The sequence below is a fragment of the Choloepus didactylus genome, chromosome 9, assembly GCF_015220235.1.
Source record: "Choloepus didactylus isolate mChoDid1 chromosome 9, mChoDid1.pri, whole genome shotgun sequence".
In the NCBI taxonomy this organism is placed as follows: Eukaryota; Metazoa; Chordata; class Mammalia; order Pilosa; family Megalonychidae; genus Choloepus; species Choloepus didactylus.
The window spans coordinates 94,163,670-94,190,362 of record NC_051315.1 but is presented as its reverse complement, the minus strand read 5'-3'; the positions used below and the strand labels follow the sequence as shown (position 1 = coordinate 94,190,362).

The following is a 26,693-nucleotide window of genomic DNA, read 5'->3' as shown; positions in this document are numbered from 1 at the left end:
ATCTTCCAGTCTAACTACCCACCTCAAGTCATTTCCAAATACTTTTGTTTCTCCTTCATTGTCTCATTACTGATAATAAATGTACTAGAAGGGTTGCCAAAAGAGAATGTTTGGGATTTATTGATTTGCTAAACTGCAGTGGGGCTTGGAAAAGCCTGTTCCTTGATTATGTCGGCATGCATACACGCAGCCACATGCACACAGATAACTTAGCATGAGCAGGGTGGCTTGGGATTCTGAGAACCAACAGTGGAAAGAGAAAAAGCCATAATTAGTGTTAATTGTTGACCCTACAGTTCAAGAATAGATGCTCTAGAGAATGGGAAATGAGAACAAACATTAATTATTGAGTAGGGACCTTGGAGACAAGACACACTGGATTAAAAGGAGAGAGATAAATTGCATAATGAATGTTAATTTTCCCTCAAAGAATTGAGTGGTCGGTGGTTGAAAGGGAAAGAGAGACTAAAACAATCATGAACGAGAAACCTCGATGCGTGTCTGTGTGTCGGATGAGAGGGTACAGGAGGGTTACACAAACACTTTCCATCACTGCTTACAGCCTTGTCCTTTGCCTCACATCTCCCAAGAAATTTGCTATCATGGTTTTCTTCCGAACTCTTGTTGTTTACCACAGTTGTCTGCTAGGAAGCTCACCCACCTCGCCTAGAGCACATAAGCCAGCAAACAGCCACACTGCATTACTGACAGCCTGAGAGGCATATGACACTGTATTTTAATTTTTATCTGTGCTTGTGGGAGTTTGACTTAAAAACGAGGGAGGCTGCTGGAGCGGGGTGCCATGTGGGAGGGGGCTGCAGCCCGTGCTGTGGGAGTGACGTGGCTCCAGGGCCTTAATTGTTTTATCTTAATTACAATAGATGAGACACACATACACATCTAACACCTCCTCTCCCCTCTTTAACTGAAATCAAGTAATCCTCTTTAACTGAAAGCAAAAAAAGAAAAAAGGTAATTGGAGTAGAAAATTGTAGCTGAGAATTGTAGCCAATTTTGTAAAGAGACTCTACAAACAGGCTTGTCACTGGTTCCTCAGCTTTCAGAGTGCTGGTTGAGATCCCCACACCCAGGTAGCAGCCCTTGGGGTCTTCTCTTTGCGATGTCTTTGATATCTGCCCACCACCTTCCATTCAGCTCATCAGCTGCTGCCTGATGATAGCAGTAGCCTGAGCTCTCCGCCTTTATGCTTGCCTGTGTGTGAGGTCCCTGCTCAAACATCTTCGTGATTCCTTGTTGCCTACAAATCAGTATTTCATCTCTTTCCTGGCATTCAAGGCCTTCCCTGCTTTGGCCCTGGCCTGCCCCAACCCCCATTAGACCCCTCCATTAGACCTCCATTCACTCTGGGCTATTTGTCATTTCCCAAACATACTCTACTTTCCTCCCTCTTTGACTTTGTTCATGTGGGTCCCTCAGCTGGGGTCTTTCCTTCCCCTTCTCTGTTTACCCACTTCTACCTACTTCTCAAAGGTCAGTGCAAATGGTGACTCTTCTGTGAAACCCTTCCCAGCCCCTCTTGTTAGAATTACTCATTCCTTCTATGAACACCCCTGAATCGCATTGTTTAGGGCTCCGTTACAGCATGCACTTTATTCTGCCTCGTGGTAGAGTTAGCTGCTTGCGAGTCTGACCGTGAGATCTGTGAGGGCAGTAACCACAGTGCCTGGTTTTGGGCCTTGGGAAGTGGGTGAGGAGAGCACAACCTCGGGGACAGACAGAGCAGAGAGCAACCTCTGGGACAGACAGGCCTGGGAAGGAGTCGCACGTCTGCTACTTTCCAGGTGTAGTCAACTTGCACGAGAGAGCTGACCTCCCTGTCTCCCTGTTTCAACTTCCTTGCCTAGGGTATATGAATGAAAATACTTACTTTGTAGGATTATTGTGATGATGGAATGAGATAACATATGAAGCACGGTGCTTGAGAATATTTGCTCTTAGTATTAACATTCTTTGATGTCCCTTGCACATGCCAGGTATTCAGTACATTTTGTCAAAGGAGTCAAATAAGCAGGTGACGGGCCTTCTCTCCTTTTGGTCCAAAGATATTCTATACTCAGATTTTACTTAATATAAGCTGCTTTGATTTTTGCAAAGCAACGTGAAGTAGGTTGGGCAGGTATTATTATAGTTGAATTTTACTAGTTAAGGCAAAAGAGCGGCTCAAACAGGATACATGTCTGTTTCCCTTTCACATAATAGTCTAGAGGTAGCAGGTGGGGTGGGGTAGCTCTGTGCCATGAAGTTATCCAGGTACCCTAATTCCTTATATCTTGTTGCTCCACCATCCCTTAGTTTTGTCCTCTTCCACATAGTTGAAGCTTTTTCACCACTACAGTCAAGTCCAAGGGGGAAAGAGGAGGAGGAGGGCAAGCAGTTTCCTCTTAAGGAAATGGCCTGGAAGTTGCACGCATTACTTCCATTCACATCCCATTAGCCAAAACTTAATCACATGGCCATACCTAGCTGCAAGAAAGCCTGGGAAATATAGATCTAGCTAGGAAGCCATGTGTTCTGCTAAAATTCAGGGTAGGGGTTCTGTTAGTAAAAGGAACAATGGAAAAAACAGATACTGGGAAACAGTCTCTGCTGTTCACAGTTTCAGTCAATTTTTATGGGCTATGTTCTGTAAGTAACTAGTGTGTTCTTTGGACTATTCAAAAGTAGATGAGGGGGATATCCCTAGAAGGAATTTTAAATCTAGGTGAGGCAAGAAGAAAAGAGTAAAAGTGATAAAGGAAGTGAGGAAGTGCCTGGTAAGAGCCCCAGGCAGTAAGGTTCCTTAGAGGAACCTCAGGAGTGAGCAATCGGTGTGGGCTGAGGTGTGCTGGGAAGGCGTCCCAGAGAAGGCAGTACTTCATCTGGTCCTTGAAACTGGGAAACTCGGAAAGAGGGACCAGAGGCAGTGTGATTTATGGGAGGAGCTTTGTCCTAACTGGTTGCAGGAAGATCTGGGTTTAAGCCTTGGATTAACCACATAGAAGCTGTGTGACTTGGAGTAAATCACCATGACTCTCTGGATCTCTGTTTCTTATCCATAAAATAAAGGTTTTTGTTTGTTTGTTTTTGTTTTTGTTTTTGTTTTTTTCTAAATTGTGGTCTCCTAGCTCTATGGGCCCAGCACAGACCCTCTCCCTCAGGAGGGGAAGAGATAGCTGGGCTCTGAAGAAGCTGGGGGGCCACAGTCAGAGATCTCATCCCTACTTTAACCAGGGAAGCTCTGCTTTTATCTTTTTTATCTATGGATCTCCCCAGCAAGAGTCTGTTTGATAAAATTCTTCCTCTGCTTAAAAAATGTTCAAAAAGCCCTGATGAAGCTGATGCCTAAGTTCCCTCCCAACTCTAGGGTTCCCTAAAACAGAACAAACGCAAGGGAGGTAGAAGTCACAGCTTCACAGGCTGTGTAAAATATATAAGTACGATGCAAAAATAAAGATGAGTTAATATTCTTCAATATTTCATGCTATTTTTTTCTTAAAAAGATGACTTTCCAGTGGATTCAGAACAAACTACTATTTTTGAAATTATTCTTCTTTAGAAGCCACAAAGTAGTGATGAAGCCACCTTTTCAACTGTCATGTAGGGGAGTATTTGTGCTTATAGGAATGACAAGAGATTTTTGTCAGAGGAAAGAAGAGTCCCTAGTGCTTCTTAGTGGGTGTCTTAATTTGCCAGGGCCATTCTAACAAGTAGCACAGACTAGTTGGCTAAACCAACAGGAATTTATTGTCTCATAGTTTTGAAGGCTAGAAATACAAAATCAAGGTGTCGGCAGGATCATGCTTTTTCTGAAGTCTGTATCATTTATTTTATTTCATTTTTTAATTTTTTATTCTAGTAATATATATCCAACCTAAAACTTCTCTTTTAACCACATTCAAATATATAATTCAGTGCTGTTAATTATGTTCATCATGTTATGCTGCCATCACCACCATCTAATACCAAAACGTTTCCATGATCCTAAACAGAAATTCTGTACATTTTAAACCAAAACTCCTTAATCCTATTCCCTACCCTTACCCCATCCCTGGTAACCTATATTCTAGATTCTGATTCTATGAGTTCGCTTATTCTAATTATTTCATATCAGTGAGATCATACAATATTTGTCCCTTTGTATCTGGCTTATTTCCCTCAAAATCATGTTTTCAAGGTTCATCTATGTTGTCACATCTGCAGCATTTTAACAGTGGCTTGCTGGCAATCCAAAACTCAGTCTGTCACATGGCCCTCTGTCTCTTGTCTCTTAATGGCTCCCACTCCTGTGTCCAAATTTCCTCAACTTATAAGGACTCCAGTCAGACTGGATTAAGGCCCACCCTGATTCAGTTGATCTCATCTTAATAGGATCTTCAAAAATTCCACTTACAAATGGGTTCATATCCACAGGACCTAGAGCTAGGACTTGAACATGCCTTGGTGGGGGATGTGATTCGTCTATAGCAGTGGCTCTCTGCTGGTGGCTATCAGAACACCTTCCAGGGCTGGTTGCTGAGGACTTGCTTGTTTCACAATAGTGAAGGAAAGAACCCTTCACACAGCTTTCACAGCGTGACCTTCCCTGACCACTCAACTGTGCTGTACATGTGACAGACCCAAATCAGCCCCATGCTGAGTCTAGTGGGACACTCCCACAATTTCTGCAAGGGGAGCACATGGGCAGGACTCAGTGCATAACAGAAACCACCCAGGTATTTTAAGCAGAAATGGCATAACTGTAGAGAATGAGGTCCTTACAAAGTTACTGCAGCAACTGTCTATTGACGTGCTCAATCATCATGTGCTTGCTTGCCGGTATTAAACAGCCAAAAGCTTCATGAAGATGCCTCTGCTTTACTCTGCCCTCCAAATCTCATGCAAGTGCATCAAATTGGCAGGACCTACATTGCATCCATCTCCCTAGATGCAAAAGTTATCTGTAAAATGGAGTTTTTAGCCTTCTAGACTCTGCAGTATAGAAAGGCTGATTGGAAGGAGATGCTGTGTACCAATCAATCATATCAAGCCTAGGAGCCCTGTTTTCCTTTATTCAGACATTTGATCCAAGCTCCCTAGAACTGGTAACACCTACTAACTTCATTTCATGGGTCATTAACAACACTGACTGAGCAAAAGGGACAATGTAAATTATTGCCACAAGGATCTCTTCCTTTCTTCCTCTACTTCTTTCCATTCAGAGATGGAGAGATGGAGGACTGTACGGTTCAGAAGTGATGTTTTGTAGAACAAAAATAAGAACAGTCATGAATTATTGAATGGCTGAGATCCCGCTTCAGGATTTAGACAACAGAGCTGCCCCACTGAGAGATTCCCCTTGGGGGAAGTGGTATATTTAGAAACATAGAGCATTATAGCTAGAAGGAACTTTAGAAATCATCTAGTTGAGCATTTTCCAAAATGTGTTCCAAAAACTATTTAGAGCCACAAGATGTTTTGTTAAAATGAAAGTATTCAATGGTCAAATAAGTTTGTGAAACTGTGTATGTCTCAATCTTGAAGAGTCACAACTCACTTTAGCCTAATAAAGGCTCTGTGAAGTCCTGCAGTGAAGAATTTGCTTAACTTTAGCCTGCTGGTTTCCAAGCTTATTTGGCCTCAGAAGCTTTCCTTTTTTTTTCATATCGCCTACTAATTTTCTGAAGAATTGGAATTTATGGTACATCCTCCGGGAGGTTTGGATCTAATGCCGACCTCTCTTTTTTTCATGAGGAAGCTAAGATCTAAGGCAGTAAAGTTATTTGCCCATGATCACAGAACTCATGGGTGGTAGACCAAGGCATAAAACACAAGACTTTGGACATAGTCCAGAGTTCTTTCTTCTTCCTTACACTGCTCCATCTAAAGGACTCTCCCTCCTTTAAACTTCCAAGCACTGGGGAGATACAGCAGCTACCAAAAGAAAGGCTACTCAAGAAAAATCATACCTTGTTAAACAGCCCACCAACATGGAAAGGGTTCTTTTACCCTTGGGTCTCTGAAGCTAAGAGGGGTAGAGAAATAGATGGCTGCACTAATGCCTCTCACAACCAACATTATAAAAAAATGACTGATGGGGAGAGTAAAGGGAAAATCAACCACTTAGCATATCTTCGCCTCAAATATTCATGCCACATGGATCTCCCCATAGGGCTGGCTGGCTTTTCCCAGAGTGAGTAATCGAAGAGGCAGAGCAAGAAGAGAGCCACAATGCCTTTTATGACCCAGTCTCGATAGTCACTCACAATCATGTCCGTCATAGTCTATATTCATTTGAAGAGTGTCACTATGTCCAGCCACACTCAAGGGGAGGAAGATTTGGCTCTTCCTTTTGAAGGGAGGCATGTCAAAGAATTTGTAGACATATTTTTAAACTACCACACCAAGAAAGGTTTGCAAGGAAGGATGCTATTTAAATAACAAATAAACAAATAAAAAACAAGAAACATTTTAGGGGATAAAAATCTGTTTAGGACAAGAACAAACACTAAACGGAAACTTTGGAAGAGACTGGGAATTTGAATTTACATGGGACCTGAAATTCCAACTTGACTCCATATAGGCATACATTGAACTTCTTGCATTAATGTCTGAAATAAAACATCTATTTTGGCACCACAACTAGGAGAATAGATGAAGGATTTGAGTCAAGGATAAGCAATTCAGAGAGCATATCCAATGTTTTGACTTGTATTCTTCCAAGTTAACTTTTCCTTTCTTAAGCCTTTGAATTTCCTAAGTGTTGCACTATCTTAACAAGACCAAGAGGGTCAAATTCCAGCTTTAATCTTCAAACCTTTTTTTCCCCCTTCCTTCTGAAGGTTTATATTCATTTCTTTATGCTGTCTGAATGCAAGATATCGTGATCTAATTGCCTAAGAATTTATCTCCAAATAGATGTTGACAAAGTCTGAAAGTTTCAGAAAAATCAGACAGAACATATTCTCTCCTTTACTCAAGGTTTTTGTTTTTTATAGAAAAATAACTATGATCCCCAAAGAACTTTCCTTTGTGGCACCTGGGGTATTCAGTCAATCAACAAGCATTTCTTGGACATACGATAAAGATAAGAGGTTATCTTTGTTCTCTAAGACTCATATAATGTATTTGGGAGTTAAACATAAAACAGATGCAGATAAATACAAAAGTGAAATTGAGAGGGAGGAATGGGCTGAGACTACAATGAGGCAGTTGTAAGAGATGAGTGGGATTTATTAAGGACAAGAGTCCAGAAAAGATGAGTCTCTGCCTAGAAATTAAAGCTATTCTAAATATTTGGGGGCAACCTGGGCAAAGACTTGGAGATGAGAGAAAGAATATTCGGTGTTTGGGCCGTTGAGCTGATGAGAAAAGGGTGGGCTGAAATACAGTGGCAGACACAATTGGAGGGGTAGAGTGGGAGTGGTGATTTGAACAAATTGAACTGCAGAAGAGTTTGGTGCAGTCTGGGGACAAATCCTTGCAAAAGAGAAAAATTTGTTCAGTATGCTCCTTCCCCCCAAAAATTAAAAAAAATAAAAACTCCTTTCCCATTAATAGAGAACCTTAGTTAAAAAAAAAATAGAGAAACTTAGAAATCTAGACTTGTACTATGGACATTTGTGGGGAGATGTGGGTTTAAGGTCTTGATCCTTTTTTCAAATATTCCTGTCACCTTCAAGACTGACTATGGAATAAAGGCTAGAGAGAGGCCAGTGACTGACTGACTGATTGATTCATTCATTCAACAAGCATACTTTGAATGCCTTTAGTTTTGAGAGGCAAGTAGGATTAAATATATTGTTCGTAGGACTGGAACAAAATGTCAAGCAGGTCTCCATTATTCAGGATAAGTTTCATTGCCCACTTTTTCTTTCACTGCATCTCTCACTCTCTCTCTCTCTCTGTCTCTTTCTCTCCCTCCCTCTCTCTCCCTCCTTTCCTTCCTCCTTCCCTCCTTCCTTCCCTCCCCTTCCATCCTTCCATCCTTCTGTTCTCCTTTCATTTCATGCACAAATTATTGAAAAATTTCTGATGAACATTTGTTGTGATCCTGTTATATGTGTGTCAGGGACTGTGCTAAGTGCTGGGGATACTAAAATGCATGAAATATCATATTGACAATGGTGACAACAAACTTAAAGCCTACTTGTTTCCTTTTCTGCATCTGACTTTTGCTTTGCCAAAAGGGAAGCTGTTTCTCCTGGAACAGAGTGGACAAATGTGCAGCAGGTGAACAGAATCATATTTGCTTTCCAGCTGCTGTACCAGCTGTGTCACACTGACAGTGGCCTCCATCTGTCTAACTCCTACTTCCAGTGACTCAGAACCAAGTTATGTTTAAACACACTCATGGTACAATCCAGACAGTGAGGGAAATTCTTTACTGCTGAATTTGGAAACACATGCATATACTGGGTGGCTATTTCAATAGCAATGAACACAAAATGCAAAATGAAGCAATAGTCAAGCCATTTTCCAGCTGCTGCTGGTGGGGAAGTCATGTGGTCCAATCCTCTCATTTAAGATGAGGAACCTTGAACACAGGGAGGATTAGGGACTGACCCAAAGTCATTCTGGCAGCATAGAGGACAAGCCAGAGCTACTCAAATGTCGTGGCCCTGAATCCATGCTCTTTTTGTGAAGCCAGTCATGCATATACCCACCAAATTAGCGCAGATTTTGAGCTTCCTCAAGAGGTCTGCTGGCTTTTCTGCTCCTGCACACACATCATGATGGTTCCTGGGCAGTTAACACCCACCACCCTCTGACTTCATTGCTTTTTCTTTGCAAAATGGCTGTTGTCCAGAGCCAGCATCTCTTTTCCAAAAAGCTAACACGCCAGAAGGGTTTTTGGAAACTGCCTTGATATCTGTCAGGAGCCAAATTATTCATAGCATTGAACCAACTCACATAACAAGGATAACTGATTGGATTACCAATTAGCGACCTCCATCTTTGGAGGGTAGTTAGAAAGAAGAGAAAAGGCCATGTTTTGTTTGGGCAAATACCAAAAGGGCTTTATCATTCTCATCAAGGCATCAACATGGTACATTAGACCTCCTCAAGCCATTCCACTGGAACTTCTTTCTCTGGATTCTCCAGCAAGAGAAAACTTGTTAGTCAAACATTGGGTTATTGTGTCTCAGCTAATGAAGCACCTCTGTGTCAGTAAGAGGGGAGAAACTGGCGGTTTTTAATGATGTCTCTGATGCTGGGAAGTTTTAGAAGCTGCAGGTACAATCTTCCCCTTTGAAAATGAGGCTGACCTTCAGCCTTGCGCTATCTTACCTTCACCTGACACAAGTCCCTTGGTTTGGGTAGGCCCTGGGAGGGACAGGCAGACTTTTACTCCATCTGGATCCAGCAAGACATGTTCCAATGTGGGGTCCCTAGGACCTTCTAGAAGGTAAACAAAAGGCATGGTCAGTGTTATCACCACTGCAGGTGAGGGAGGCCGAGGCAGGACTGTGTTCCCCTAATCCCTGGTGGGCACAGGCTCACAGATACCTGTGTACTCAGGTGCTCACCAGAACACAGGGTAAGCCCTGCTCCTGGGATTCTATGGAGCAGGGCCATTGGTTAGGTCTTTCCCTTTGTGTGATTCCCTTTGTGTGCCTTTGTGTGAGTTTGGAAAAGGCACCTCTCTGGACTCAAGCAGCCCAACAGGGGCAAGGCATGGCTAGTGGGGGCACCTTCTGTGAAGGAAAGGGAGCCCCTTTCTCCAGGTGTGGGCAGCCCAACCCCTGGGTGCAGGGCTTGGTGATTCCAGCCTCTGCTATCCCTTTCCATCAGATAGTTCTGTGCAGTGCTCAGCAGGCACAGTCATACTCTGAAGCCCTGCTTCTGAGACTGCTTGTTGACTCCAGGGAGCTGGCGCTGAAGGAGAGAAGGAATCTGTATTTCCCTCAGGTGCTCAGAAAGACCAAAGGTGTTTCTGTAATCTTACCTTCCCAATCTTCAGGGTAAAGGAGTCAGTAATAAGCTTGCCACCAGCCATAGTGGACACTTATGAGTACATAAACACACACATACACTGAAGAACAACACACATACATGCACTTACCAACACACACATATTAGTACAGAGGGGTGCATGTGCACACACACATTTACTTGTATGCATATATGCACACACACAAAGCATTCATGTATATATTATGTATACAACCACACATGCAGATGTGCATGTATGTACACACACTTATACACATGCATACATAAACAAGCACACATAATGACACACTCACACACATTTACACACTCATAGGTGTGCATGCATATACAGACATGTACAATCACACAGTCACACATACATGGTGTGCATTCATGCACACATGCATTCAACATGGGCAGGCAAGCACACACATACCCCCACACACTCAGGTATACATGGGCACTCACACATACATTCACTTACACACACATATCCTCTCCCCAACATATACACTTGAGGCTTCAGGTTGCCTTCTTGTCATAACCATGACCCTGACATTTATTTTAATCAGATTCCCCCTTTATAAGGATATCTGAGAAACTGTGTTTGGGTTTGGTGTGATTTGTCCTGGGTTATGCAGTCTCCTAGAAAGGCCCTTGGTATCTAAGGTTTGGTTCTTATCAAAATGAAGAGAGCATCACTGCCACACAGGAATAAGGGGCGGGGGTTGTGAAAGAAAGGTTCCAATCCTGTAATGGTTTCTAAGTGAAAACAGTGTCTTTGGGGAGTGTGTGTGTGTGTGTGTGTGTGTGTGTGTGTGTATTGGGGGTGGGGGTGGGGATAGGGGATTTGATTTTGACCATCTCAGTCTTAAACAGAGATGCTGCAAACACGTAATGGAGTTATTGATCTATGTATTTAATTTATACTTTAAGAATTTAACTGTACAGGCTTGGGAGAAAGAGGAAGAGAGGGAAAAAGGGAGGGAAGGAGAGAGGGAGAAAAAGAGGAAGAGAGTGAGCACTTTAAATAGTGAGGCGTTCTGTCCCTGAATGAGCATGAGATGAAAGATGTCAAATACTGTCTTCTTTGTGGCTCTCAGTTCCCTTGTGGGTCTTGGAGTGTGTGCCCCTTGCAGCCCTGAGTGTGATTCTGATGTTAACAGAGATACTTTCATCACATAGTCTGGTCCCCAAACACACAGGTCATCTCCTTCATCTGATGCTCAGCTCAAGAAAAAGTGGTCCAATGCTCCTCTGAAGAGGGAGAAACTGCTGCCTGGGCTGTGCTTACTGGAAAAATGGTTGTCAGTCTCCAGCATGGCACCTTTCTAAGGGATTTTCTGGGGTCATTTGGACCCTAAGCAATTTTTGCTTTATGAATTGCCTTTAGATTAAAGGCCCTATGGAAGTTGCTACTGCACTGTCCTTGTGTTACTGCTCTCGTATACGCATCTTAGTCCCCTCCTTGACTGTCAGCTCCTTAGGATAAGAACTTTAAGTGGGGCTAAGTCATAGGGACGTGGCCCTGCCCTGCCTCACCTTTCAATAGAGATGCAAGTCCTTCCTTCTGTCACCAGGCCTCACGCTCTGCCCTGGGCTAACAGATGACTACTCTCCAGAACTCTTCCTAATGGCAGGGTCACCAGGCTCCCTTGCTCCTGGATGGGTCAGGTTATGGCTTGGGGTTCAGTGTGCCTGGTAAATCTAGTACCTTTTTCCTCTGTGAGCACAGGGAGCTGTGTCAGCACATGCTGCTGCCAGGGGTGAGGAAAGTACGAAACAGCTTGGCAATGCAAGTTGGTGCAGCAACCCCCTTAAAACATGTACTGACTCTTAAGGAATATGTGTGGTGAACATTAATCCCACTGACGTTGTCAGAACACTGCTGATTTCCCCTTTTCATTGGGTGACTTTCTGGGCGCTTACTTCATGGCTGCCATGCAGCTTGGCAGATGGTTAAAACGAGCCCAGAGCCACAAATATGCCAGGCCCATGGTGGGGAGGGAATGGTTACCTTGTCCTTCTGCTAGGAGCGCCTTCCCAGGTGGTGTCACATTCAGAGCATCTCTGGAACTGCTGTGGCCTGATGTCCTGGGACCCTGTGGTAGAACTGAATTCTGGGGTGGGGCTTCAACATCTGCAAAAGCAAAAAGGTAAAAAGCATGAGAGAGAGAACTTCTGTTTCAGCAAACAGCCACATGAACCTCTTTTCTAACTTGGTGATGGCTTCTAGTGGTTAGGATGGTTTATTCCATTCATTCTCAATTTTGTTCCTCTTTTGTGGCCCTGCTAAAGAGCAGAGACAAGGTATCTCCTGTGGTCAAAGTGAAATCACTCTTGGCTAGAACTATGATCCTTCATTTGGTTGCTCTCCAAGAACTGGGAGGAATTGCACAGTGATTGTTGAGCACATTGTCTTCTTAAATTATATCAGGTACAAGGCACCATCCTCCAGATGGTAGTTGCAGTATGAAAGGATTGATAATAATGCTCCATAATGCACATCCTTCCCTCCACCTCTGTTCTCTCTTTCTCAAAACCTGCAGGGAGTGCTCTAGGAAGAGTGAAATTCAGTAATCTAAGTGATTGAGGTTTGCCTTAAATCTCATTCAGAGAGAGTGGTCTTTATTTCATGTTCAACACAACTGTTGCTATTTGTTTAAAAGGTGGCTTTCCACACAGTCACAAAGTATCACTCCACAGACTGTTGCTTATTTGTTACAAAGGGAAAAAGGTAGCTGTACAATGGAGAAACCTGGCAGACACCACCTGTTGCGGATGAATTCAGTACCCTAGGAAAACACGTTCATAATCTTATTAATCCATTCCTGTGAGTGGAGAGTCCCAATGTAAATAGGACTTTTGAAGATCTTATTTTTAGTTAAGTTGTGGCCAACTGAATCAGTTTGGGCTTTAATCTGGGATTACTGGTGTCCTTTATAAACAGAATGAAGTTCAGACATGGGGGAAAACCATGGGGAACAGCCAGAAGCCGGAAGTTAAAGGAACCAGGAAGAGAAAAGGGAAAGACGCTGCCATGTGTATTTGCCAATGAGACAGAAAAGCCAAGGACCAAGGATCATCAGCAGCTAGCCCTGGAATGCCACAATCCTAAAGGAGAAAGCGTTGCCTTGCTGATGCAATCGATTTTAGATTTCTCCTAGCCTCAAAACTGTGACCCAACAAATTCCCATGGTTTAAACCAATCCATTGTTTGCTATTTGTTTTAGCAGCTAGAAAACTAAAACACCACCTTTACCTGAATAATGAAACTTTTTACCTATAATGCCTGCTAAGGACATATCACCTATGTGATATTCTTGCCAAAAATGTCTTAGCTGAACGAGTTTCATGAGGGAAACAGACAAATCCAAACTGAGGATAATTTTGCAAAACAGATGCTATACTATTTAAAAATGTCAATGTCATGAAAGACAAGACTGAGGAACCATTCAAGATTTAAAAATTCTAAAAAGATGTGACAACTAAATGCAACACATGACCCTGAGTTGTCTCGTCTTGCAAAGAGAAAAAGAAAAAGAAAAAAGAAAAGAAAAGAAAAGAAAGAAAACAACCTAGCTATAAGGAATAAACCAACATTACTGGTATATTTGGAGAAATTTGAGTATGTACTATGTATTAGAAAATACTGAGTGTGATAAAGTATTGTCTTGTGAGGTAGAATATCCTTGGGTCCTTAGGGGACATCTATTGATAAGGGATAAAATGTACAGTGCATGCAACTTACTCTCAGAAGTTTCAGCAATAAAAATAAAATATGTATGTGTGTACATGCAAATATAAAGCTGGTTTCATTTCTGTGATATTGGAGATGAAAGAATTGAAGGTAAAGCAAATAAGTGGGAATGTGCGTGAGTTGTAGCTATACACGATGTTCATACGCAGTGCACTTCTGTGGCAATGGGACAGTCCCACTCACTGCCTATAAATACCTGTGCCCCAGGGGCCTCTGCATGAGAAAGTCTGCCATGAAAGACTTGCCTCTTTGGGTTCTTTTCTTTAAGCTTCGACTACTGGGCAGGGGTTACATATTGAACTAATTTACACCACGATATCAGTGAATTCTTGGACCAGCTTCTTCCTGACAGGGTGGCAGAGGCCTGGACAAGCTCTAGAAACTTGGGTTCCTCATGGACGTGGCAGCTCGAAATGAGTGGAGGTTAGTGCGAGGTGAACGGTACCAGAGATGAAATTCACCAGCATTGCCATTTGTCTTGGTGGTTCAGTTGTGCACCCTGCTGCTATGGCCCATCGGTAGAAAGTTGCCTTTTTTATGGTTGTTTAATAATTTTGCACATGTATTAACACTATCCATATGTAGAACTTTTTCAAAAAAAGAAACTTCAAAGTCTTTAGGATGATTAACTCTCACTTAAGAGACAGACTAAATAAGCCCCTGTTCCAGTAATTAAAGAAAGTTCTCAAAACCTAAATGTCTCTAGAATGTTCTGACCTAGGTTCATTGGTTTGTTTATTTGGAAAGGCAATGCGGTGTAATGGGTAAGTGCACAGATTCTAGTACTGGGTGGTGGCCTGAACTCCGATCCCAGCTCAGCCACTTATAGTGGTGTGACCTCGAACAAGTTACTTTTTCTCTCAGGGAACTTCCCTGATCCGTAAACTGAGGGCAGGATTGTTGTAAGGAGTAAATGAAATAATGCATGTTAAAAACTAAGGACAGTGCCAGGCCCAGAGGAAGAACTCAATAAATGCTAATATTCATCCTTTTCCTTTGTCTGCTTAACACTAGTCAGAGATAACTTTACATTTCTGATTTTGTCATCTTGCACATCCCCTTTGGAAAAAAGGTTCAGTTTCTGAAAATAGGGAGATTTATAAATATGGCCCATTACTTCCAACCTACCAAACACATGAAAATATATGCTTAGATGCACCCATGTCTATAAATCCAAAGGTTTGTATATTTTGTATAATCAGAATAAAGACTTTTATTGATATTGTGGATTTTTAAATGAGTAAACAGATATTCATGAACAGGTGATTAGAAATGAAATTTCATTTGTTAAAAACATAGGTAGGCAGCAAATTTTTAGAAAGTTTGGCATCATTTTACATTTGCAACCAGAGAGTATTAGTAGGCGGGCTGATTTTGTAAGTCATTTGTGAACTAGATTCTAAGTTAGTTTTACAGAAGCACTTGGGTTAAGGCAGCTGCTGCCTGAGCAAAAGTCATTGTCAAGTGGCTGGGGATGAACCTAATTTTTCTCACTGGAGGACCCTCGTGTGTCTGGCCTTGCTTCCCTACACCGGTGGGATACTGGAAGGAGGCAGTGGCTACCTTTAGGTGAGAGTGTGTCCCTGCCCATGTCCTCCGGGAGAGGCACTGTTATTCCCGTTGGCCTTTCTAAGGATGCAAGCTTCAGGGGAGACCTCCATAAGGGCCTGGCCTCCTCTGTTTCTGGTGCGGACTCATGGCATAGAGCACCTAGAAGACAAAAAGCAAGCCCAGTTGAAGTCAACATCTGCTGTTTTCGCTAGCTATCTCTTCCTTTTGGGGATCCATCCCTCCCCTACTCTGACCACTGGTTTGGGCAGAGCTGTGTTCATTCCCTGGTCCAAGGGTGGGCATGTGACTGAAGCCTGACTAATGAGAGTACCTCTTTGTCTTGGCCACAGTGATTGGTTCCAGGATGGGCACATGATCCCAGCCTGGCCAATCAGAGGCAATTTTGATACTTTTGCATCAGCTCTTGTTAAGAGGCATATCCTTGTACTGGGGTTAACAGGAAGCTGGTTAGCCTGGATTGGCTGGGAGCCATCTTTACCACCACATGGGGAAAGCCTGCTTGAGAAGGAAAGCCGCATGAGCTGAGAGACTCAGAGAAATCATGCCCAGATGTCGTTTTTCTGAGGCCTGGAGCCAACTGTGCCTAATGTTAATTGACAATTTCACTTCCAATTACATGAGCTAATACATTTCATTTTTTGCTTAAGTCTATTTGAGTTTGGTTTCTGATACTTGCAACTGAAAGAGTCCTTACTGACCTACAAAAGAAAGAATAACTCAATGGAGTCATCTTCCTCTGTACTTTGTTCCCAATTTTTTTTTTTTTTTTTTAATTTAGCACTGTGCAGGCAAGCTCAATGTATCTACTAGCTATAATAATCTGATTTATGACAGTCTGACTGTCTTCTGACCTTCTCTCAGAGAGTCATTTAGAGAATAATCAGGACCCAATCCTGCTAAATCTTGTCTGTGTGTTGTTTCCTTTTAAAAGGAGTTAAGGGTAATTTTTTTTAAGGTAAAATTTTCATACTATGAAATGAGCAGATTTTTAGATGTACAATTCAATGGGTTTTGACAAATGTATATATTAACCAACACCCCAAACAAAATATAGGACATTTTTATCACCCCAGAAAGTTCCCTTATGCCCTTGCATTGATTGGTTTTTTACGCTCAACAGTTACGCATTCTTCTTCATAATGACAATTCCAAACAGCCTTCGAACAAAATGGCTGCTGTATGGTTCCCAGGAATCAAAACTCTCTGAGAAATCAGTGGTACTTTCTGATGAAATTTCTAGAAAAGTCAGAACAAGTATCCCTCAGGATGGGAGTCACTTTTTCCCAAAGATTTCGTAGAGAAGTTCCAGGAACAAAAATGTGTTTTAGGGGAGGGTGCTATGTATGACTTGGGAAGGTCAGAGAGAATCTTCTGAGGTCGCTTAGAAGCCTCCTCCATAAAAGCTTTCCTAAGTTGGAACTGATCTCTCCATTACCTATATTCTCTTAGCACTTTGCTTAGAAGACAAAATCTCTGCCTTGACAAGGATCATAAATGTTGTATAATAACCTAATTCAAATCAGGGAAAATACTCTTCAGACAAACTTTTTTCTTTTACAAGATGAGGATCCAAGTATCTCTTTTTACTTGGCTGCCAGGAAACTCAGTTAAATCCAGTGCTTACCTAAAGCAGTGAACTCATCCTAGATATCTGATAACATCTATTTCTCTGCTTCTTTTAAATAGGCTTTTTTTTTGTTATTTCATTTTTAATTGTTCTGTTTTAGGTTGGGTTTATTTTTAGTAAGCTGTCTGAATATTCTTGATTCCTATTGCAATACCTGCTGTACACTGGACTTATTTATGTATATGCCTGTCTTCCTTTGTATGTAAGATCCTGGGAGACAGGGACCATATCTTGATGTGTTAATCTCTTCCACAGTTTAGCAAAATGTATTGCTTAATGAAAGGCTCAATAAATATTTTAAAAATTGAATTGACTATGATCAGAGGAGACCTACTTTTTTTTTTTTCTTTCCCTTTTTCCTTCTTTTAAAATAAATTCTCTGAAAAGGGTGACCCTAGAGAGGTTCAGCCATGATATAGGAGAAAATTGAATTAGCTGAACCCCGTATCCCAGTCTTTCCTGCCTTGCCTGAGTTCTCACAGGCGACCTACCTCTTTCTGGGGCTTTCTCTTTGGAGGGGTGTTGGGTGTGGAAATGAATCTCCACAGGGAGGATGAAGAGCTCTGTCGGGGGTTCATTGACTTTAAATTGACTCCTCTGGGGATCCAGGACTCTGGGTGGTTCTTCTGAGATAGGAGGTAATTTCAAAGCCTTTGACTCCTGGAGAAAATTTAAAAACAAAACAAAAACCAACATGGCAGGTATCCAAACCCTGCTGCCTGTATGGGCCAAATAATATTGTATCTTATTGTATCTCTGCTGGGTGGGATGTAGTTTCAGTGCACTTGGCCAAGAGAAGTAAAGCAAACCAACCTGGGAGCATCTGACTACAGTGGAGCCACTTTACCTCTTGGAAGCTCAGCATATGCCCTGGTTAATCCAGTCTCTGATTCCTCTGAAAATTATAAATGTGATAAATTCAAGAGCCTTTGACAGGAAATATAATCTTTTTCTTACATTAAAGATTATATTGAAATAAAATAGCTGAGCTCTCTGCGTACCAATAGGAAGAAATCTCATATTGTTAAGGGAAAAAAGCAAGAGGCAGAATATTATTTGAGTGTGCAAACTTTTGGATAAGAAAGGACAAAAAATGGGAGCACATATTTGCATTTGCTTACCTTACAGAACCTCCCTAAGCCTCCTACCTCATAAGGTCATGGTGAGGATTAAATGAATTAATATATGTACTTAGAATAGTGTCTGGAACTGTCATTATTTCTACAATTCTTTGACAGTAGACTCTTCTCTCATTCGAGTTTAATTCCAAATTTAGCCACTAACAGAATGTCTAGGCTTCTCTACACTTCTACAAAATAAATGGTAGCTGAAAAAGAATCACTGTGCATCAGAATTAGCCACAAACTTATCATATACATATATATGTATATGATATATTTATATATATTGAGAGAGACAGAGAGAGAGAGAGAGAGAGAGAGAGAGAGAGAGAGAGAGACTAGAGTCCAAGGTAGTAGTTAGAGACTACTGCTTCCAATTATTCAGATGTTGCTGAAATTTTCTCTTTTTAGTTTGTAACTTTTAACATGTGAACTTGGCTCTAAGAAATGTGGGTGTGCTAGGTTTCAGGGAGTTCAATTTCTTAGGAAAAACAAAAATGTTTCTCGTTTTAGTGTTCAAAAAGAAAAATTATCAGAAACATACATAAGTGTCTTATGTCTTTAGAGTTGAATGAGGAAGGAAATTCAACCAAAATATATGCAGAGTAATATTTCTAATTTTGAGACATTAAGAAAATCATTAACCAAACACATGCACATAGGATCTTTATGTTTCTGGAGCCCTTCACTGTCCAGGTGCCTGCTGCCCACCAACTGCCCTTCTTTGAATACTGACCTTGTGCATTTTATTGGACAAGGTTTGCATTTAGAAATCTACATGGAAACTCAAATGATTTGTGTGAGGTATGTCTCACAAGTCAAGACATAATTTCTTTATTCCAATTAAAAATTTAAACAGTTTTAATATAGTGGAAAACATTGCTTTCCTCTGCTAAACCATATACGTGGGTTGAGGGAAGGGGTTCTTTCCTCTGGCCCTTGTCCAATTCTGGGCTGACCTGGAGTGTCAGAACGAGGGCTTTTTTGGCCCGCCTTGTCTCTCGTCCAAAGGAGTCTGGGAAGATAGAGGCCCTTCTGGTGTGAGTAGATAGGTTTAGATCAGCCTAGATACAGAAAATCTGGGAAAATCCTGATTAGACTGAAAACAACCCCTCATTGGTGCCAGGACCACCTGCAGTGCCTGTGGCTCCTTCGGGGCCACTTCAGGAGACACAAATCCCACAATTAACTAACATTGCTGTAGTTCCCAATCAGACACGAAATACTTTCACAAGAGTGCATGTGGTGGTGTGAAGCTGTATGTACCTCAGAAAAACATGTTCTTAAAGTCAATCCATTCCTGTGGGTGTAAACCCAGTGTAAGTAGGACTTTTTGGTGAAGCTACTTCAATTAAGGTATGACCTACCTCATTCAGGATGAGTGTTAATCCTTTTACTGGAATCCTTTATAAATGGAATGAATACAGAGAGAGAGAGAGAGAGAGAGAGAGAGAGAAAGCCAGGGAAGCAAGAAGCTGAAAGTGACGAAATCTAGAAGAAAAGGGAAAGAACCAGCAGATGCCACCATGTGCCTTGCCATGTGGCAGAGGGGCCAACGATTGCCTGCAGCCAGTCTTCAGAAAGAAAGCATCACCTTGATGATGCCTTGGTTTGGACTTTTTCCCAGCCTCAAACTGTAAGCTAATAAATTCCCCATTGTTTAAGCCGAACCATGTATTGGAATTTGCTTTACTCAGCCTAGGAAACTAAAACAGTGCACCATTGCCTTTCATCCACCCGTCAGCCCTGTGAGGTTGGCACTGTTATCAAAGACATGGTCACTGCAGCACAGAGGGTTGAGTGACCTGCCCAGGTTCCCGGGCTGCTCCATGCAGAGCCAGAGTCCAGGCCAGGCCTCCTCGTCTCGGAACCCATGCTCCTTCTGCTGTCCACATGTACTTCAAAACCACTGAAGGCCCACACAGAACTGCATGGCACAACCGGGCCAGAGACAGCTAAGGACACCTCCAAGGAAGGAGCTGCACTTGACTTCTGAAGGGTGCTGATAAACCTGCAAGATTTACCTGAAATTTTCAAATCTAGAAAATTTAGCAAACCAAGCAAAACCATTGTTGGATTCAAGATCTTAAGCACTTTGAGTTTGAATAGGGCCAATTACTTAATTCCATCAAATTCTGTCCTCCCATGTTTTCAGATAACCACTGGCCCCTTAAGAGAACAAAGGATTCTGTTGTGACCAGAGAGAGCAGAGTAACATATGCTTTAAGGAAGAATTGAGGGCAGCTGAAATTCCTTGTATTTTACTATTTCCAACATTTAATAAGTTACTACAAACTTTAATCCAGCCCCACAAGATAAACTCAGATGCATGCAAGGACAGTTCTCTGTTGAGATATCCTTCTGAGTCACCTTGTTCCTTGATTGGAATTAATCTTTTAATTACACACACACACTCATGCAACCTTTTTCTTCTTCACTTCCCCAGGTGTGTTTTTTTCTGAGCCAGTGGTAGATGGTACTGGAGGGAAAAGGCATCTCTCAGCAGGGGTCTCATGTAACAAGTGGCTGCCTCTGACCTTGTGGAGCTTCACATCCTCTTGTTTGTCTGCAGACACAGGATGGGAATGAGAACCTGTTAGTTGCAGATATAGGGATGGACAGCTGCCTTTCAACTTCTCTCACTTTTTGGTTAATGGGAAGAAAGGTAGGGAGGCTGACAGAGGACCGAGGTAGGCACGGCTTTGGCTGAGGCAGGGTTCAGGGATCCCCAGTCTAATTATCTGGGTTGAGTTCTTGCTGGCTGAGCCAGGCAATGGAGAGAAGGAAAACAACAATAATAATATGTGTTGAGCTCTAAATAAGGCAGGAGAAGCTGTGCAAGGTGTTTTACATGCATTAACTCAATCCCCATGGGGATGTTATTATTAATGGGGGTTATTATAATTGGGGTGCTATTATTGTCCCTATTTCACAGATGAGAAAACTGAGCCTCAGAGAGACTAAGTAACTTGCCCAAGATCACACACAGCTAGTTAAGTGGGGAAATGATTTGAACCCAGGCAACCTAATGCCAGAATGTGTGTAATTAAGCATTAAGTAAAGAGGAGACTGTCAAGATGCCCTTCTAACCTCCAACTGGACTCTGGCTGTTAGTTTCTAAGGTGAGCAGCACAAGGAAGTGACACTTGGCATGCCTCAGTGTCCTCAAATGAACTCCCCATGGTTAGCTTTACGCAGATCAACAAAAAAGATATTTGCCCTCTTACCACTGACATCTGCCTTCCTATTGGGGAAGGCGCCTCGGTAGAATGTAATGTGGGTTTTGTCACCCAGGAACCGAGAATGATCGATGTGGGCTTCAAAGGCCCTACTGGAGGTTTGCTGTGTCTTTTCTTTGTGCCCTTGGCTTCCCTTTGAAGCGTGTATACGATGGTGATTCTGCATTGACGTGTCCTAGGGAACCACAGAAACATAATCCTGTAAACATGCTTTTATAAAGGAACAAAGCAGGTTCCTTTAACAGCCAGACCTTGTGGCTAGGCTTGTGGTTCCAACCATCAAACTTCCTTTACAGCCACTGAATTGTATAATTGAAAGTGGATGAAATGGGAACTTCTAGGTTATATATATATATATATATATATATATATGTTACCAGAACAAAAAATTTAAAAAAAATCCTGATAGAACTGTATGACACAAAGAATGAACCCTAACTATTGCCTATAGTTAATAGTGTAATTATAATAATTTTATTCCACTGATTGTATCAAAGGTACACACTAATGCAAAATGTTAGTAATAGGAAGAACTGTGGGCGGGGGCTGGGGGTGGTGGTATATGGGAACTCCATACTTTCTGCATGATTTTTCTGTAAATCTACAACTGCTCTAAAAAAAAAAAAAAAAAAATCAAAGAATCTCATTCACAGACTGGGCAGAAAAACATGGTTATAATAGCAAAATATCTAATGCTGTTTATTCCAATAAAAGATTTTATTACTGATGATAGTAAGAAGGACTCTTTGACCACTATTTCCCAAGTGTCATTCCCACAGTAAAAATGACATTTAACTGTGCCTGACATGTAATGCTTTCTTGCAAACAGATTTTAACATCAAAATGAATTGCTGGTATCGTTGTCCTTATCCCTCATAAGTGTCTCTCGCCCCTTCCCTTCCACTGCATGGCATTTCTCTTTTTTCTGTTCCCTGTTCTCATGAGCATATGACCTTCCTGAAAGACCAAGGAGTTTAATCAAGATGTGAGTAGAAGTCTATGTTGTCCTGAACTGGTGTCATCCAGTTCTCAGCACATGTGCGCTGTAGAGTTTAGAAAGCGCTTTTACATTTTAACTCATTTAATGCTCTTAGTAACCTTGGGAGATATGTATTATGACAGTTCTATTTTACAGAAGAGGTTAACTCAGGCTCAAAGTTGCTAAGTTTCTTGGTCAGGCTGATCACAACTAGTAAGATGCAGGACTCAAATCAGGGCTTTTCCAACTCTAAAGCCAAGAACTCTTTTTTTCCTAGACAAGATGACAGCTGCCTAGTGGAGGGGAGGATCTGTGGTTAAATAATTTTGGAAAACTCTGAGTTAAAGTTAAAGCGGCTAATTTACTATAGAACTTCTCCAAGCCATCCATAGCCAAACATGTCCTGTGACTCTCTGGGAGGGTATGCAGCATTTCCCAAACATCTTTGGCCACAAAATCCTTTTTCATGAAGCATTTAGCAATACTAGGATTCCACAGGCAACACTTTGGGAAATGGTGGTCAAGAGAACCGAAGTACTCTTCTCTAGAGGACCCCAAGAAACACTGACAGGAGAGAGCATCCCCTTCAAAGTCAAGGACAGCAATATCAGAGGGGAACCCATCAGAAACGGTACCTCTGCCCAGCTCTCATCTTCCTGCCAGGGCTGCTTCCTGAGTGGTGGCAAGTGAGTCCCTTCACTGCCTGGGTCCTTGGCTACAGGGTCCACAAGTCCACCAGCCCCAGCATCCCCCTCCTCCAGGCCCTGTTGACCTGCAAAGGTGAACAGTGGGTCAGCCCAATAGCCCCAGAGGTGGGCATGATGCTGTTAGCTGTCTCTAAACTGCCTCCCTTCTTGCTCTTCAGAGCAAAACTGTTCAAGGCCCTTGCACCTCCTCTTCCCTGGTGTCTGTATTTCTGACAGTGCTTCTGTGGAAGTGGCAGCCAGGTCAGGGAAGACAGAACTGCACTGGGGGTCAGGAGACTCAGCGTTGAGTCTTCATGTCTTGGATGCAGTTTTCTCATCTGTAAAGGGGGATACTGATTTCTTGCAGCATTGTCTGGAGCTCAGATAAGATAACGACTCTGACAGTCCTTTGTAAGTCATTAGAGATTAGTGGCTAGAAGTGGCGTGAGCAGTGGTGTGATTACGCCAGGACCTGCAGCCATTCTCGGTTGTCATAGAGATGCTCAGTTTGAAGCAAGCTCCTGGGTTTCCTGGACTGTCTGCTGGTTGTTTACTTGTGGAAAATCTTCTGTTGAATGCAATGTAGTGGGACCACTGCTCAGCTCTCTGAATTTACCAGATCTGTGCAACCCTCAGGAATGATCTGAGTCAACAGATGATTCCAGCATAGTTAACAAATCTTTCATCAATGGTTTAAAGGGTCCTGCAGCTATTTTCATCAGTTACTCAAGGTAGATTTATTACTTAAAGAGTCTGGTAAACCTGCCGTGTTTGGTGCCAAGCTTTAGCAATACCTCCACTCCCAGCATGCAGCTCAGAGAAACAATATGAGGTTGTTTCTCAACCAGGAGCTCTGGGAGCCTTTGGGGTCCCTGTGTATGAGGGAGCATTGGGCTTCTGGAAGCCCCTCCTCCTTCCCCACACCAGATTCACCTTCCCCGAATGCTCCCCAGCCCCCACCTCCCATTGTCACTCCCATCCTTGGTGTCACTGGATCACGAGTCAAGGCCTGCTTGTAGGACTGCTCCCGCCCTCCAGCTCTCTTTCCCGTGCCCAGTGGCTCCTGAAGGCTGCTTGCAGACTGAGCTGATGCCTAGAGAGTTTTGGTAGAGCAGACGTAGGCTCAGGTACAGTGGGGTCTGGTCAGGTTTTAGTGATCTGGGGAAATTTGTTAGGCACTGGGTGTTCCTCAAGCTGAGGTGGTCCAGGGCAATATTAGGTCTTTCCCCTAGAGGTCCTGAACTCTGGGCTGAGTGCAACACTAACCGACCTTTTCTTGAGTATTCTTTACTCAAATGCAGTTCTGAGGGTGGAGGAAGTAGAATTCTGGCCAAATGGCCCCTCAGTTACTGAATAGTCTTACGTGCCAGACTAAATGGGGGCAGAGGGAGTGTGGGTAGGGGGATAAAGGGAGGCATTCTTCCCTTTGGCTACATCCCAGGTGAGACTAAATATATGACTCAGTCTATGTGAGGTGAAACCAGGTTTTTCTCAGTAAACATCACCATCTGGCTTATTTGTTTATGCTTAATAGCAACAGGTTTGCAAGCCAAGTATTGGAAGATTCGGGTGTTAAAAGGAAACCACAAAATTTGGTCTCTCTATATCTCAAATATGGATTCAGATCATACAAATAACGGGCAAAGTAGCAATTTAGAGCTTTTTAAGAGCTTTACCTCCATACTCTCCTGTGATTTTTCACAATAACCTCAGGAGGAAGGAATGCAGATACCATAATTTCCATTTTACAGATGAGCAAACTAAGGTGTCTTGTCCAACGTTACATTGTTGGAGAATCTGAGATTTGCAGCCAGGACTTTTACTGCTTTGCCAAGGGAGGCCAAGGGGAGATAAAGTTAAAACCAATACAACTATTAGGCAAAGTACAAGCCTATGAGCTGCTTTTACTTCTTTGAAAGTTGACTTTTAGCCCTTGTGATCATGGGCAATTAGGCATTGCAATTAGTTTGTAATCATGCTTTAAAAACATACACTAGGGAGGTCTATAGCATTTATTGAGCACTTACTATATGCCAGGCACTGCATTATTTCATTTAACTCCCACATACAACCCAGTCAGATAGAGGTGGGCATGGTCACTCCCATTTTACAAATGAGGAAACTGAGGGAAGTCACATGGGTGGGAGTCTGGTGTTAATGGATTTAACCTCCATTCTCTTTAACCTCCCTGTTTTCTGCCTGGCTGTGATAGCTTCTTGGAATGTGTCATCAAATACTGGCCTTAGGTGTGCAGTATTATGCACCCCCAAAACTGAACTACTGAAATCCACTGTCCAGTAATTTTGGACCTTAGAAATCAGTGTAAGGTTGTTAACTGGAGACAGATTTTTGAAGAGAGAAGCCTTTAGGCAATGGCACAGGAGGATGCCATCTGGGGAAGGGTAGCAGGGGCATTACCTGGGTGAGTCCACCACTTCCCAGCACATAGTCAGTCCAAAACCTTCATCCCTTCAGTGCCCCAAAATCAATGGTCACAGAGATGCTGATCCACATTAGCAAAGTGCAAAGAATGTATAAACCAGGGTATTAATTTAGAAAGAGATATGCGGTTGCCTGACCAACATATAACTTGTAGACAAACTACATGTGGACAATGTTTGACTGGAATCTCTGGTGCCTGGAGTCAGAACAAAGGGAGGTGTGTGCTTGGAGAGTTTAATGGTACCAGGTCCTGACAGCCTGCCCCATTCTCCTCCGCTCATTTGATTTGTTCCACTCATTTGTACAGATACTCCACTTATCCTGAATAGGTCCCTTTCCCAAGGACAGAGCTCAGTCAGGCATTGCTGTTGCTCCCGGAAAATTCATTTTTAATTTCAGAAAATTTACCTTTGTTTTCTATTGGGCTCTTGTTCTCTCCTTTTCTTTTCTTAAAAACTCTGGTACCAACCAAGGCCCCATTCTTGGGCCATTACTGCTGCCCAATCATCTTTTCCCATCTCCTTTACCAAAAGTAACTTCTGGCCCTTTTAATGCTTTAAATTTCCAAGAACAATATGGACAGCTTATATTTTCTGTGCAATAATGAAATAGGTCTTATTTTGCACATTTCATAGACCAGAAAACAGCAGCTCAAAGAGGTTAAGGTGACTTGTTCAAGATCCTACATATAATAAGTTAGAGAACAGCTATCACCAGATTTCTGGTTCCAAAGCCTACATTTTTTCCACATGTTATTGCCACCTAATTACAAGATCTAAGAATGTTAGAGAAGAATATATATTAGAAATCATCTAAATTTAGAGTCTAGACCTGCTCTGTGTAATATAGAAGCCACTAGCTACATACGGCTATTTAAATTTAAATTAATTAAAATTGAATAAAATAAAAAATTCACTTTCTTGGTCCCATCAGTTACATTTCAAGTGCTCAATAGCCACCTGTGGCTACTGTCTGCTATAGTGGACACTACATATTATAGAACATTCTATCATTACAGAAAGCACTACTGGGTAACATTTGTCTTGATGAAACCCTTCCATTTTATAGATGAGGACAATGAAACCCAGAATCCCCAGACTTTATATTGGAAAAGTCAATTTTAAGGCATTAAAAGTCCAAATATTTGAGATCTGGTCATAAAATTAACATGTACCTTGTTCATAAGATTTTTCTGGTTGAATCCAAAATGGAGGGAAGACAGGCAGGAGGTGGTATTTTGGGGGTACACCTGAAAGATCCTGATGTGGCCTGAGATTCTTTCGTATGTTAAGTTGACTGTCCTGGAGCAGCACAGAATCCTTGATGTATCCTGAAGGGTAGGTCAGGAGTTACTA

General features: G+C 42.2%; 1 protein-coding gene across 8 annotated transcripts in view; it reads right to left on the bottom strand.

Annotated features, from left to right (window-relative positions):
• Positions 1 to 26,693, bottom strand: part of KIAA2012 (KIAA2012 ortholog) — a 144,045-nt gene that overhangs the window by 93,520 nt on the left and 23,832 nt on the right. For 3 of the 8 annotated variants that reach the window (XM_037848770.1, XM_037848777.1, XM_037848775.1), the window contains 8 exons: positions 26,513 to 26,668; positions 22,846 to 22,982; positions 21,220 to 21,406; positions 20,416 to 20,558; positions 17,363 to 17,531; positions 15,236 to 15,382; positions 11,930 to 12,052; positions 9,268 to 9,378 (listed from right to left, as the gene is read on the bottom strand). In XM_037848770.1, the coding sequence (XP_037704698.1) occupies positions 9,268 to 9,378; positions 11,930 to 12,052; positions 15,236 to 15,382; positions 17,363 to 17,531; positions 20,416 to 20,558; positions 21,220 to 21,406; positions 22,846 to 22,982; positions 26,513 to 26,668 (1,173 nt within the window). The remainder of the gene's footprint in view (positions 1 to 9,267; positions 9,379 to 11,929; positions 12,053 to 15,235; positions 15,383 to 17,362; positions 17,532 to 20,415; positions 20,559 to 21,219; positions 21,407 to 22,845; positions 22,983 to 26,512; positions 26,669 to 26,693) is intronic. The other 5 variants (XM_037848771.1, XM_037848772.1, XM_037848773.1 and 2 more) reach the window with 5 other exon arrangements.